Source organism: Balaenoptera physalus (genome assembly GCF_965194825.1).
Source record: "Balaenoptera physalus genome assembly, chromosome: 17".
Taxonomy (NCBI): Eukaryota; Metazoa; Chordata; class Mammalia; order Artiodactyla; family Balaenopteridae; genus Balaenoptera; species Balaenoptera physalus.
The window spans coordinates 77,151,091-77,165,948 of NC_138895.1; the positions used below are offsets into that span (position 1 = coordinate 77,151,091).

Genomic DNA, 14,858 nt, shown 5'->3' on the forward strand with positions numbered 1-14,858 from the left:
AAGGGAGCCAGCAGGTCATGTAATCTATTCGTCTCCTGTGTACCAAATATGTTTTAGTCATCTCAGGCAATTTCTCCTTAAAAACAAAACAAAACAGAAGAAACACTGAGCCTCCATAAGTAACATATCAGAATGTTCTTGAAGTCCTTGTTTTTAGTTCTTCCTAATACCTCCCTAGAATTTCTCTTTAAAAGTATACATATTTTATATAAAACAGGGTGATTCACTGGTTCTTCACAAGTTTTTCTTCATTTTGACTCGCTTGCCTGGGCTGGAAACGTGCCCCTTCCCTTCCTTCCATCCCTGTCCCGCCCCTCCCGCGGTGGCGAGGCCCGCTGAGTACTCTGTCCCTGTGGTTCCTTACCGTCCCCGTCCCTCTCCTCACCAAGACCGGCTGAGCCGGGCTGTTCTTCTCACGTGAACGGTTGCCATATCTTGTAAATTCCCGGTGGCTCCAGCCTTGTGCTCTTTCAGTTCATCCTTCATACTGTTGCCAGTGTGATCTAGTAAAAGATAAAGAGGAGTTTGTCTCTTTGGAGCTTAATATACCATCGTGTCTTCCTGGTGCCCAATGAGAAGAGTGCAGGCTCATTCAGCATGCACTCTGAATCCTTCCACGATGCGTATTCTCTCTGTCATTTTGTTGTCATGTCTTCCCTCTTCTCATTTTTCCCCCAAATGTTCCAGCTATACCAAACCATAATCGCTGAATGAAGCATGCTTTTTCATAGCTCCAGGCCTTTACTCACAGCCAGAATAACCTTCTGCCATTAGTCCTTCTAGCAAATGCTTTTTCATGATTACCTTCCCAACTAGAGCTGATCACATCCTTGTCAGACTCCATGCGTACTGGTTTCAGGCACTTTGGTGCACCTTGTTTATGTCTGCCTCCCCTTACTAAGCCATGGGTTCCTTGAAGGTAGAGCTTCTGTCTTATTCATCATTTTATTCCTAGAGGTTAGTGGAGGGATAAGTACTCAGTAATTGTTGAATGGAATTTGCTTCGGTTGTATGTCATAAACCTGAATATGGATTTCTTTATAAAAAGGCCATGCAAATGCTAAAACTCAAAGAAGAAACTAAATTATTAAGCTAAGCTTTTTTTTTTAAAACCTGGTTGTCCTTGACATCAGTATGAATTTCTGTACATTCATAATTTCACTAAGGATTTCAACTGGACGAATTTTGCCTCATGCCTATAGGCTCTCTTTATGTCAATATTTCTAATAATAATAGTTATTATCACTAGCTACTATTTATTGGAAGTCTACTGCAAAACCTGAAATTGGTGGTTTCATGTGCTATTTCATTTAATCCTTACAATAAAGTTCTTACTTTGTTTGATAGATGGGTAGTCAAAGATAGAGGTTCTGTAACTTGTCCAAACTCCTCCTCTAAGGCACAGCAGTATTCAACACATTGGACTATTGAATTACAAATCTAGCTTTCCTTCTACTATGCCTTTTACTGTTGAAGAATTTTTGTATTTTCTGGCTATTAAACTATTAGGAGTTCAAAAGATAAAATTTATAATTTCAGAAACAAGGCTTATTATTAGAAAGAAAACTAATTTGTCTCCTGGTATTTATCTAATTTGGAAGTTATCAGTTCACAAACATTATTGAGCCTTCTGAAAGGTTTATGCCTCCAGAATATCCTCCTTTTACTTACTACAGAATATGATGAATGGATTCCTCTTTTGCTTACTACAGAATTTTAATTACTACAGAATTAACTATGCGATAGCATGCTCACATGTTTAGTGAGGATGGGGGTAAAGGGATATTATCATGGACTGTTAGCGAGCATGTAATTAGTACAGCCTCTTTGGAGGCCACTTTGGCAGTACCTGTCAGAATTAAAATGTGCATACATTATCTAGGCATTTCATATCTAGAAATTTATCTGACTGATAAATTCCCACTTGTGTGCAGAGGTACACACATGCAAACACACACACACGTGTATTGGCGGGGAATTGGTTGGTGAGACTAGAGTGCAGCACATTAATACTGTTCAGCTACTAGAGTGAAAGTAAGGGAAAATCTCTATGTACTGACAAGGCAAGATGCCCTTACGTGTTATATATGAAGAAGGCAAATTGTATGAGAGCCCCATTTGTGTAAAAAGAAAAAGTGTGTGCTTACCCACTTAAAAAATAATTTTATATGTACAGAAAAAGTGTGGAAGATTATACTTCAGTTATCTATGATTGCCATGGCAGGGAGGTTTTTACTTTGTACACATTTATAATCTGAATTTTTTGTCATGAGGAAGTATCCCTTTTTGATTGACTTAAGATGTTAAAATATGCTCATGTAAAAGTTTTTCATGTTGTACAATTTTACAAAATACAGTGAAAAATCAGTAAAAGAAGTGCACATATCAAATGATGGTGTGAATTATCACAAAAGTACATTCATTATTGCTTTTCTACCTGAGTTTTATTTCTATAAAATTATGAAAATTTACATTTTGGATGAAATTCTGGGGCAGGTTAACCTAGAAAGTACCTTTACTTTTGTCTTGAGTGGCTGACCTCCTCCTCACCTTGTTCACTTGGCAGTGGTCTAGGTCTTCAATAGAGAGGTGGGGATCAGTCCACCTAAGTCAGTACACTGAGCATACAAAAGGCATGGATAACTGAGGGTTAACTGTGTAATTTTACATTCTGAAATTTATTGTGGCATTATACTTGTTACTGGACTTTTTTTTGTCTGAACTGCTGTTTCTCCAACTTTATTTTAAGGAATAAACATCATCCTGACCTTCGTCTCTGGGCTTGTTCTGGAAAGAGGAAAGATCAAGTACTTGCTGGGGTAGAAAAAAAACTAATGGTGCAAGACACAGTTAATGTGGAAGAAAAGAAGTATCATGTACAGAACCATAAAGAACCACCTCGTTTGCCCCTAAAAGTGGAGGGAACGTATATAACAAGTGAACACAGCTACCAAAAGCCACAAAGTTTTGGTCAAGACTGCAAAACTCTCGCAGACCCTGGGAGCTCAGATGATGATGATATTAGTAGTTTTGAAGAAGAACAGGAATTTCACATGAGAGATAAAAACCGTTTACAATACCCAGTAAAAGAAGATGGAATGGCCGGAAAGGTATAACTAGTTCATTTGTCTTTGCTTGGAAATACGATAGAACAAAGGAAAATTTTGTGAAATAAAACATACTGAGTTCCCAGATTTTACTTATATTTCCAAGTTCACAAGTACCTTGTTAGGGTAAAGACATTTTTTGCTTTTGCTACAAGGAAACACTGGCCATTTGAACATTTAATTATCCCCTAATTCAGAAATGTAGTAATTCATTAAACTTTTGCCTTAACAAAAGTTTCAAGTTTATAAGTACACTGAGATGCCTCTAAAAACCATGAGCCAAATTTTTTTCCAAATGAGAATGTCTACGTGTGAAAACATGAAATTGCATATGCGTGTGTATATATTAATATAATTTGTGTTCCTTTTGTATGTGTTTTAGATAAAAAGTGGCACTTTTTATCTAAAAAATCGTCTTTTTAAAAATTACAGCATATTTGTGTATGCATATCAATCACATTATGCAGTAAGTTGAATTCTTATAGCTCTGTGTATATTGAATATTTATAAACTTATTTCTTGTTCACAACTTAGAGATGTCGTGCCTTCATTTTTTATTGATTTTTCAATTAGCAATACTGCTTTAAAATTAGTTCTTTATTTTTCTGGCCTCTTTTATCAAGTAAGTTCTATAAATAAATACTTAACTGAATTTGAAAAGCTTATATTACCTGAAATTTTGTGGTAAATTATTTTGTCAAATTAATATCCCTCTTATGAAGTGAGTTATCGCTGGTGAAACTGAGGTCAGATTTTGTGTGTGTGTTAAGCAGTCTGCACTTTTTAAGTTTTTAAGGGGTTTTTCTCTTTCCCTCACCTCATTGATTTAGCTGCAATAATAAAGTCCAGTCTGCAGTTAATTATGCTTTATACTAGCCTTTGCCAACTATCTTAATTTTTTTCCATCATTGTTTTTTGCCTTCACTCCACTTGTGACACAGCTTAGATTAACTGAGGAAGGGGTCAGTCAATTAGCTGGGCTTTCTAGTTACAGAATATAATCAGCTCCTTCATTTCTTCAGCAGGTTTTATTGAAGGCCTTCTACCCTGTGTAGCACTCTGCTAGACATTGTGAAGAGACATAGCAGGCATGTCTGCTTTTCAGGACCATCAGATGTAATTTAGTTATGTGCTAGTACTTCCTTTAAAAATATTCTGGGAGTCAGGTTGGATTTTACCGATCATTGTGGGTAATGAGGTTTTTAATGCGTCTTTCCCTTTATGACATTACATTTCATCCAATTCTTTGTTTTTTCTGTTGGCTCTTTGGAGAAGAATTCAGCTGAAAGGAATACAGTATTTGTTTATAATGATAAAAAGGGCACTGAAGACCCGGGAGACTCACATCTTCAGTGGCAACTCAATCTCCTTACACACATAGAGAATGTGCAGAATGAAGTCACCAGCAGGATGGACCTGATAGAAAAAGAAGTTGATGGTAATTTAAGAAAGAACTGAAATACAATTGCTGTCGTCTGTAAAGTGTGTTTATTGCACTTTTGAATAATTTAATTGAAGTTATTTGAAGCTTTTGAAATTATGGGACAAAAACTACAGATGCTGTCCATGCTGATGGAGCTTTGCTGCTCCCTTTACATTGTATTTAACACATCTGGCGTTTAGGGTCTTTTAGTCTCAAGACAATATGACTGGATATTTTAGGGATTTTTTTTTTTTAAGATGGATATTTATTAAATATTGCCCACTTGCCAGGCACAGTATATACCGTATGGAATATTTATTATTCAATGAATAATAATATTATTATTATTCATTGAATAATATTATTCAATAAATAATATTTTTCAATAAATAATATTATTCAATAAATAATATTATTCAATGAATATTTTCATTGAACTGTGTTTTTTTTTGGAAGTCAGCATAAGGACTTTAAGCATATTTGAAATATGGGGGAAAACATTTTGTTTTCACTTTGGACAGTGTTTGTTAAGTGAAATTAACAACAAAGAACTCTTGCAAGGTTAAGCAGATAAACCTTAAGTTTGCATACACATTTTCAAATGTTTCTCTTTTATATTTAAAAATTTTATTGCACTGGAGCCCTAAGGAGTGGACAGGAAAAATATTATCCCCATTTTATAGTTGAGAAAATAGAGTAATTTAGATTACTCGATTCCTAATCTAGTGTTTTCCTATGCTTTTTGACTCCATTTTTTTTAACCTTATAGATTGTATCTCCTGCCCCCCCTTTTTTTATTTGCAAAAGTATGTGCTACTTTCATCCCCCAGTAAGCTAGAGTTCCTACTGCTTCGTTTTTCCCTGTGAAAAGAAGAAATGGAAACCCATTTCAGAAGCATCTTCCATTTGGTTATAAGCCAGTTGTAGAGTTAGTTTAGTTAGTTTTAAGTAGATTTTTTTTATATATAAATTTATTTATTTTATTTATTTATTTTTGGCTGCGTTGGGTCTTCCTTGCTGTGCGCGGGCTTTCTCTATTTGAGGGGAGCGGGGGCTGCTCTTTGTTGTGGTGTGCAGGCTTCTCATTGAGGTGGCTTCTCTTGTTGCAGAGCATGGGCTCTAGGCGTGCTTCAGTAGTTGTGGCTTGCAGGCTCAGTAATTGTGGTGCATGGGCTTAGTTGCTCCGCGGCATGTGGGATCTTCCTGGACCAGGGCTCGAACCCGTGTCTCCTGCATTGGCAGGCGGATTCTTAACCACTGTGCCACCAGGGAAGCCCTTAAGTAGATTTTTGAAGAAGAAGAAAATGCAACTTGATGCTATCTCCTATTATTATTAATAAAAAGTATAGAATAATTGCATTCTGCCTGAACTTCTAATATGCTTCTTTTTTTTTTTAAAGTACTGATAAAATAGTGGGAATGAAAGGACACTAAGAAATTGCTACCTCCTTTCCTTTGTTAAAAAGAACTTCTAGATTTACAAAAATGGTTAGAGTAGCTAAGTTTCATTTAAAATGGAGATGATTTAAGCCTAAATTAATAGAAAGCTTGAGCAGGAACAGGGAATAATATTGTTTCCTGTTCCAGAAGAGAGTAAAAGGAGACACTCAAAATGCAGTTACTTTATATCTTTAAAAGGAAAAATTACCTAAAATGACGACAGATAAAACAACAGATAAAGGTTACTAAGAGGGGCTAGAACTCTTGTGGGATGAGGTGTAGAGGATGCTTGACTGCTCAGAAGTGACTTCTATAGATTGGCTTTCTAGCGAAAGGGAAGTGAACTCTTTCTCCATCACTTTTTCAGCCTTCTAATTATACCATGTTTTGACTGTGTTTTCAGTTGCCGTTTAAATGTGTTTGTTCTTCTCTTCTCTCTTTTAGTTCTGGAAAGCTGGCTTGATTTCACAGGGGAGTTGGAGCCACCTGATCCTCTCGCGAGGCTGCCCCAACTTAAACGCCACATCAAGCAGCTCCTAATTGACATGGGCAAAGTACAACAAATAGCAACTCTCTGCTCTGTATGACAGCAGTGAACACCTAATGCAAAGAATGTGGCTCTGTTCAGTCGACTAATTTTTATTATCCACACGGCTGCTAAGTGGATGGTTAAAAAGCTTAGTGATGTTTGGTCATTTACTGATTTGTGACATCAATAGGATGGCACCTTGGAAAGGAAAATGAAGAACAACTTTATCAAGGAAGCTAACATTAAAAAAATTTATGAGCTAGACACAAATGGTAACGTGTCATATTCCAAGCATCAGTGGAGGTAGAATATAATCTGTGCTAAGGGAATCAGATTGGCAGGATTTTTGAAAAGTTGCTAACATGAAGCTCGAGTTACCTGTAGAAAGAAATATGGTGTATTACGTAGTTTTTAGTAGAAAGATCTATGTTTATAAACCAACATTTGGCCCAAACCAAAATTATAGAGGAAATTTAAATTCTGGAGAGTTCTAGAAGCTTGTTGTAAGAACTGTCTTCTCTGCAGTTGATCTAGCTGCACCGAAGTTTAGAGTATTGAAACTTTTATAGGATCATGAGCTGTTTCTTAGGTGATGAATGTCCTTAATCAGAAAACTGACAGTAGAAGTCTCACTTCTGAGGAAAACATTTGTGGAATTCTTACTTCATTATGAATATATTTTAAAAACAAACAACAAAATAATTGGAGTTTATTGCTGGCATTAAGCTCACTGTAAAAAACAGAATGGCTCGCAGAAGGGTCAGTGTGCCAAATGATGATGATACTGCTGGAAAGAGAAATTTAAATCCTGTGGGAGTTCTCTCACCCAAGTCTTACATAATGCCATCAGCCCACGAGAAACGCATATATCACATATACTATATAGAGAATATATATAGTCAAATTTCAGTATTCAGGTTTCAACGTACAGTTTGATCCTGAGTATGCTTGGATTTGCCTTCAGAAAAAAAGAAGTTGTAAATAACCTCAGCTGGGATGAGGAGTGACAAAAATATCAAAATAATTTGTGGCTGTGGATTTTTTAACTGCTGGTAGTGGAATACTGGAAAAGCTTCATTTCTGAAGATGAATTTTATTTTTAAAAAATACATACGCACTCAAAACTCTTAGCTTTGATCACAAATGGACAGATTTCTGAAACCAAAGGCAACTCAGTTGCTGTGTCAGCTCTTGCTGGATTTCAAGCCCAGGTCCTCCCGTCTGCCAGTGCTCTTGTGAGTTGTGTGCTGCCCCCAGTGCTCTGCGTGCAGGTATGCGTTAAGTGTGTGTGCTTGTTTGAAACAAACACTCAACGTACATATGTACATAATCTACACATATTTATATCTACACATATCTAGTTTTATTACTATAGACTATAAGAATTGGTGGTTAACATGAAATGTTACCTTTTAACAGACTGTTTTTAAAAATTAAAAATGTATGTACAGGTTTTGAAACTTTTTTAAAAAGAGGAAAAAAGACTGTTAGGAGGCTATTTGATGACATATAACACTTGAATATTTTATGCCTCGTTCTGTTGATCAGTTCTAGCAATCTGTATAAATGCATTTTAGAACTGATGGACAGTAAACTTGAATTTATCTTTGATAAGAATACATGCCACTGTACATTCAGATATTATTTAAATTTGCAAACACACTGTTCTATATGTAAGGTACTGTATGTAAAACTCTTTATTAAAACAATTCCACATATCATAAAATTTCAGCTTGCCTTTTTGCAGCCTTATATTTTGATGTAAAGATGATTAAAAGAATGTGCAAAACAGTCATTAGACATTTTTATTGCCTTTTGACATTCTCCAACTTGACAAATGTGCCAAAGATCACAGACATAAAATGCAGCCCTGTGTATTTACTTATGATACATTAACATTGTCAAAAATCTTACTGAGAAATGAAAAGCTTTAGTAGAGGGATATGAGGTAGTTATTAAATTTGCATATTAAAGTAAAAATATTAGTGCCTATATTTCATGTGTGGAGTAAATTTGCTAATGTCTGTATTTCAAGATTGATACTTTGTCTTTCATTTGTGTTTTAAAATAATGGCTCTAATCTTTTCCCTATTATGGTTAAATTCTAGACATTTAATTTATATCTTTTTTTTCAGAATGGAGCAAGTAGCATCCTTAACAGGCTGTGAATAGCGGTGTTGCCTAGATTCTTGTCACATGCACAGAGGACCCTTTGTACCCAGTGACACTCATATTCTTAACCCCTGATGACCACAGTTAAGTTAATGTGCATTTGTTCTTGGAGTATCTTAAAATTAGATCACTTTATTTGTTAGCAGCCAGCAAACTAGAAGTTCAACTAATAATTAGAATATTGAATTTTTGCTCTGCTTTTATGCATATGAATTGGGAGTCTGAATTTTTACTTTACATTTTTAAAGTAAATCTGTATCAAATTACTTGTACGCACATACCCACTTAATATAGAGTATCTCAACAATTGGTTGAAGCCTTTTAGCAACTAGCAGGCCGAGTCATTCCTTATTTAGGAAAGTGAATTCATTTTTGAGAAGTAAGTCCATTGTGTGAGGTTTCAGATGAGTTTTCTTTCCACTTAGTCTTACTTTAAAAATGTGAGTATATATATTTAAATATGAGCAATAAACTAGAGAGGGTGTTTCTTGAAAAGATAACTGTTCATTGCTACCCAGACAGAATAGACTGACATTGGTGGGGAAGGATCCTTCATAGTATGGTACTGATAAGTATAATTTGTACTTCTTCATACTCCTGTGTGTTTCTACTGACTTATTATTTTCAAACAAGAGTAGTGCACGCTTTCCTTAAAGGAAATTGATTATTCTCATAATTTCAGGTAAAATCCTTTTTCCTAACACTCACCTTATTTCCACTGACTTATGTCCTCTCAGGTGTTCATATTCTGTATGTTCAAAATGAAGGAGCCCATTTCCCCTCCAGCCAACTGGGTCTCCTGCCAGCTTCACTCTCTCTGCTGTAATATCACCACCCTAAGAGCCCCGGCTTGAAACTTGCAGTCCCTCCCCCTTATCCATTTCTTCACTAGATGTGCTGGTTCCTCAGAATGGATGGTGTCATCTTCCTCCTTCTCAATCCCACCAGTAGTACAGCATTTTTTGTAAAATCATGTCATGGGGGTATTACTGTGGGCTTCTGAAATTTTAATTTTGTCTTCATTCTGATTCATCAGAATGGTCACTGTCAAGCTAGGGGATTAACACTGAGTGACTCCTCTGTGCCAGGTATTGTACCTGTTACCTGCAGCATCTAATTTAGTTCTTCTGTGGAGAGGTAAGACAGGATCATTTTTAAGGTGGGGAAGCTGAGGTTTAGAAACATTTAGAGACTTGTCATAGGTTAGTGGCAGGTTCAAGATGCAAACCCTGTGCTGTTCAAACTCATGTTCTTTTCCTAGCAGGTGTGTTTCACCTATTCTTGTCATTTCTGTTTTCTGATATCATTAGTGACTCCCTATTTCAAACCAAGTCAGGTCTGTGTAATCTGGATCTTTTGTATTTTACCTAACCAATTCTCAAATCCATTTAAATATAGCCTCACTGTTTAGATAGACTATGCTTGTTTCCATCTCTTTCCTTCATATTATTTTCCTCTTCTGGAAAATTCTCCTTTGTTTGTTGTGTCTCTATAAATGCAGACAGTCCTTCAGGTTTCAATTTCTCTTCCTAAGAGAAGCAGTCCATTGTTGAAGGCCTCTTATAGTATCCTGCATTGTACTGACGTGCAGGAACCACGTCAGTGAATAATATATTTCCTGTAGTGGAACAGGCATGAGCGGTTTGGGGGACATAGAATATATATGTTAATTAAAGTGGTGGTCTTTGAATGTTTTTTGGCTGTGACCTCTGTGGGAATTTTGAAAAATTGTAATTCATTTCTGGTACCTGGAGATCTGGAGACAAGACTTAAGTGTATTTCGTTTATTTAAGAGGTCATCTAAGGAAGTTGGAGTGAGGAAGAGGGAAAAGTAGGGAAGGGGAGGAAAAAGCCAAGGTAAATACGCACAATTGAGAACAGTGCTATGGGCAGTGGGGCTTTGATTCTGCCATTTGAGATTGTTCATCATAAATGTAAACAGTTGCAAAGAGTGTGATTTCTGATTTATAAATATTGGCCTATTAAAATCAACCTGTTATCATTTTAAAATGTATGCAATAGAATCAGTACAATTTTGCTACTTACCAACATCTATTTTAAAAATACATGAGCAAGCTCTTCTTTAACATTTGAAAATTTTACAAATTTTATATTCTGTTTTTTGCCTTTCCAATTTGCTTCCTAATAGAATGTTATCTTCTTTTATACTTACAGGCCTTTGTCATCCTCTTGTACTTTTCTCCACATACACACAAAAAAGTAAATTGCACTTTTAAAACGTATTTATAGGCTTCTTAATAGAGTATCAAAATACATGAAGCAAACACTAATATCACTGAATAGAAAATAGAAAAATCTGCAATTATAGTTGAAGATTTTAGCCCTCCTTTAACACTAATTGATAGAACAAGTAGACAGAAAATCAGGATAGAAGACTTGAACAAAGATGAACACTCAACTTGACCTAATTGACATTGATAGAATGTTCCACCCAACAACATGAGAATACAAATTTCCTTTTTAATACACATGGAACACTCAAAAAGATGGACTACATACTAGGTTGTAAGACAGGTCTCAACTCATTTAAAATTGAAATGCATAACATGTTCTCCAACAATAATGAAATTAAACTGGAAATCAGTATTAGATATCTGAAAAAAAACCAGAGTGTTTGGAAATTATCACATACTTGTAAAACAATCCATGACTCAAAAAAGTTACAAGTAAAATTAGAAAATATTTTTAATTGAATGAAAATGAAAATACATCATGTTAAAATTTATGGGATGCAGCTCAATATTAGAGGGAAATTTACAGTTTTAAATGCTTATAATAAAAAGCAAGGTACAGATTTTAACTAGACTTGTGGTCATTTAGCAATATATACAAATATTGAATCTTATTGTACACCTGAAACTAATGTCAATTATACCTCAATTAAAAAAATAGACATTTTAAATATAAAAGGCACAAAATCACTGGTTTAAGATTTTTAAAAAAACTAGAAAAACGAACAAATTAAAACAAAAATAAATGGAAAAGGAAAGAAATGTGCTGAAATCAATGAAATACTAAAGGGACAAATAGTAGGGAAGCATCAATATAAATGAAAAAGCTGATTCTTTGCAGAGAACAATAAAATTGGTTAACTCTTACATAGACTGATCGGAAATTAGAATGGAAGAGGGAACATTAAAACATCCAACATACAATTTATTAAAAAAGGGTATTATGAAAAACCAGTGCCAATAAGTTTAACAGCTTACATGAAACAGAGAAATTCCTCAAAAGATACAAGTTAGCAAAACTGACTCAAGAAATTAAATAAATTGAATTTGAAATTGAAAATGTTCCCTCAGAACTCCAGGCCTTGTGCTCTCTATAGCCCGCAAGGCACAACTTCTGAGCCCGCGTGCCACAACTACTGAAGCCCGCGCGCCTAGAGCCCGTGCTCTGCAACAAGAGAAGCCACCGCAATGAGAAGCCCGCGCACTGCAATGAAGAGTAGTCCCTGCTCGCTGCAACTAGAGAAAGCCCGCGCACAGCAACGAAGACCCAACGCAGCCAGAAATAAACAAATTAAAAAAAAAAAAAAAGACCCAATCCCTTCTTTAAAAAAAAAAAACTCCAGGCCTAAATGTGACTTCTATCAAACATTTAAGGAAGAAAACTTGATTTTACACAAGCACTGACAAAATATAGAGAAGAAAAGAACACTTGTTTCAAGACCAACTTTGACCTCATGCCAGAACCAGAAAAAAACACTGCAAGGAAAGGAAATTACAGACTAATACATATCCCTTTTGAACATAGACACAGTCCCCACAAACTGTTAGCAATGTGAACCCAGTCATATACAGTAAGGATAATGCATCAAGATCAAGTTGGGTATTCCACAGGAATACCAATACAAGGAAACCAATACAAAGTTGATTTAATGTCAATAAAATAATGAAATTATGTTAATCTCACTAAATTAAGATAAAGGTTTTCATAAATTTCAGCATCCATTCATGATTAAAAACTACCAGAAAAGGAACAGAAAAGAATTTGCATAACAATATAGGACATCTATCAAGAAACTTAAACCTCATAATGGTAAATGAATACTTTTCTCTAAAATAAGGAACAAGTCCAGAATATCCACTATCACCATTATTATCCAGCATTAATCTGGAGGTCCTGCTAGTGCAATATGGCACTGGGCAATAAAGGAGGAAAAATAAAAGGCATAGCACTTGGAAAGGAAGAAGAAACATTTGCAGGTGATGTGCTGTGTACCTGGAAAAGTCTAAGGAGCCTATCAAAATGCCACTAGAACTAATGTTTCTATACATTAGCAAGGAGATATTGGAAGTTAGAATTTTTTAAATGCCATTTTCAATAGCATAAAAAAAAGAATACTTAACAGTAAATCTGAAAACATGTAGAACCTGTACACAGAAAACTACAAGACAATGCCTGGAATCAAGATGAGATAAATGAATAGAAAGGCACACTAAGAACATGGATTGGAAGACACAGTAATGTTAACATTTGTCAGTTCTCCCAAAATGGATTGATAGATATAATGCAATCCCAAGTAAAATCCCAGCAGACTTTTTGAAATAGAAATTAGTGAACTGATTCTAAATTTTATATGGAAATGTAAAGGACCTAGAATACCCTGAACAATTTTGAAAAGGAAGAACTAAAGTTGAGGGACATATAATTTCTGATTTGGTGGCTTATTAAGCTATAGTAGCCAAGGCAGTGTAGAAGTAGCATAAAGATAGAGATGTAGATTGATAGTACAGAGTAGGGAATCTAGAAATTGACCTAAAAAAATACAGTCAACTGAATTAAGGAGAGTTCTTGTTGTTCCACATCCTTCCTTGCCAGTGTTTATTTGGTGTTTGCCAATGTTTTGGATGTTAACCATTTTAATAGGTGTGAAGTGATACATCCTTTTAATTTGCAAGTAGATATCCAATTGCTCCAATGCCTTTTGTTAAAAATATTATTTTCCCTTTGAATTACCTAGGTCCCTTTGTCAAAAATCAGTTGACCATAATTATGTAGGTTTATTTCCACACTCTTTATCCTCTTCCCATTGATCTATATGTCCTTATGCAAATGTCACACTATCTTGATTAATGTAGCTTAAAAGTAAGGTTTGGAATCATTTGGGTGGTGTAATTCCTTTAATTATGTTCTTTCTTAACCTGTTTTTGCCAATTTTGGTTTTTTTGCATTTCTATAAAAGTTTTAGGATCAGATTTGTTACCTTCTTTTAAAAACCTGCTGGACTTTTGACAGGAATTGCACAGAATCTACAGATCAGTTACCATTCTAACACTATTGAGTCTTTTGATCCAAGAGCATGCTGTGTTTCTCCATTTGTTTAGGATTTCTGTATTTTTTTTTCAGCAAAATTTTGTAGTTTTCAGTGTTCAGATTTTGCACTTGTTAAATTTATTTCTAAGTATTTTATTCTTCTTGGTGATATTGTAAATGGAATTGTTTTCTCCATTTTGTTTTCAGATGTTTAATTACTTAGAATATAAATAAAATTGATTTTTTATATCTTGTATCCTATGACATTGTCAAACTCACTTATTAATCCTAGAATTTTTGCATATTTCCAAATATTTTCTAGGGAGGAAACTAAGGAGACCTTACAGGTAGATGAAATGTAAGGGTATCAGGAGACTATTGAGAAGCTCCATCTTAAAGCCACAAATGGAGGGCTCATAGTAAGAGTGAGGGGGAACCATCCCTTTGTAGGGGAGCAAAATTTGCCACCCCCAAATGTCTCTTTGGCAGTGTGGGTTATTTTGAGCTGAAAACAATCAAGGCCCAAAAGACTCAGCAAGAAACTTTGAGCTTCCTCATAACTGCCTAAGAGAATTTAGATACTGGGCTTGTTCCAGAACAGAGCTATCACTGGAGATCTCTGCAGAGAATATGGGCTGAGGGGGGTGGGGGAACTCAGCAGGGCCTGGAGATCAGAGTCCACTCTGGGTCTCATTGTCTCTGCCTGGCCCAGCAAGCATTTGTTTACCAAACATTTGCTTTTCCATCTCCATGCCAATTGCTTTCCTCCCGTTTGAAGTCCCAAATCACTACCCCTAATATCCTTGTTTGTCTGTAACTGAAGATAGTATTTAAAGTGAGGATTTAGGCCATTTTGGCACATTATTCAGTTCTTGTGGGTCTCTCCCATGTGTACATGCTATTAAAC

The 14,858-nt window shown here is 35.4% G+C and overlaps 1 protein-coding gene across 17 annotated transcripts in view; it reads left to right on the forward strand.

Moving 5' to 3' along the window:
• PHF20L1 (PHD finger protein 20 like 1) overlaps positions 1-7,915 on the forward strand; it is a gene marked incomplete at its 3' end in the record, with an annotated part of 76,570 nt that extends 68,655 nt beyond the window's left edge. For 11 of the 17 annotated variants that reach the window (XM_082433813.1, XM_082433817.1, XM_082433818.1 and 8 more), the window contains 3 exons: positions 2,750-3,110; positions 4,380-4,545; positions 6,415-7,915. In XM_082433813.1, coding sequence (XP_082289939.1) covers positions 2,750-3,110; positions 4,380-4,545; positions 6,415-6,557 — 670 coding nt within the window. The remainder of the gene's footprint in view (positions 1-2,749; positions 3,111-4,379; positions 4,546-6,414) is intronic. The other 6 variants (XM_082433819.1, XM_082433821.1, XM_082433823.1 and 3 more) reach the window with 1 other exon arrangement.
• Positions 7,916-14,858: the final 6,943 nt, after the last annotated feature.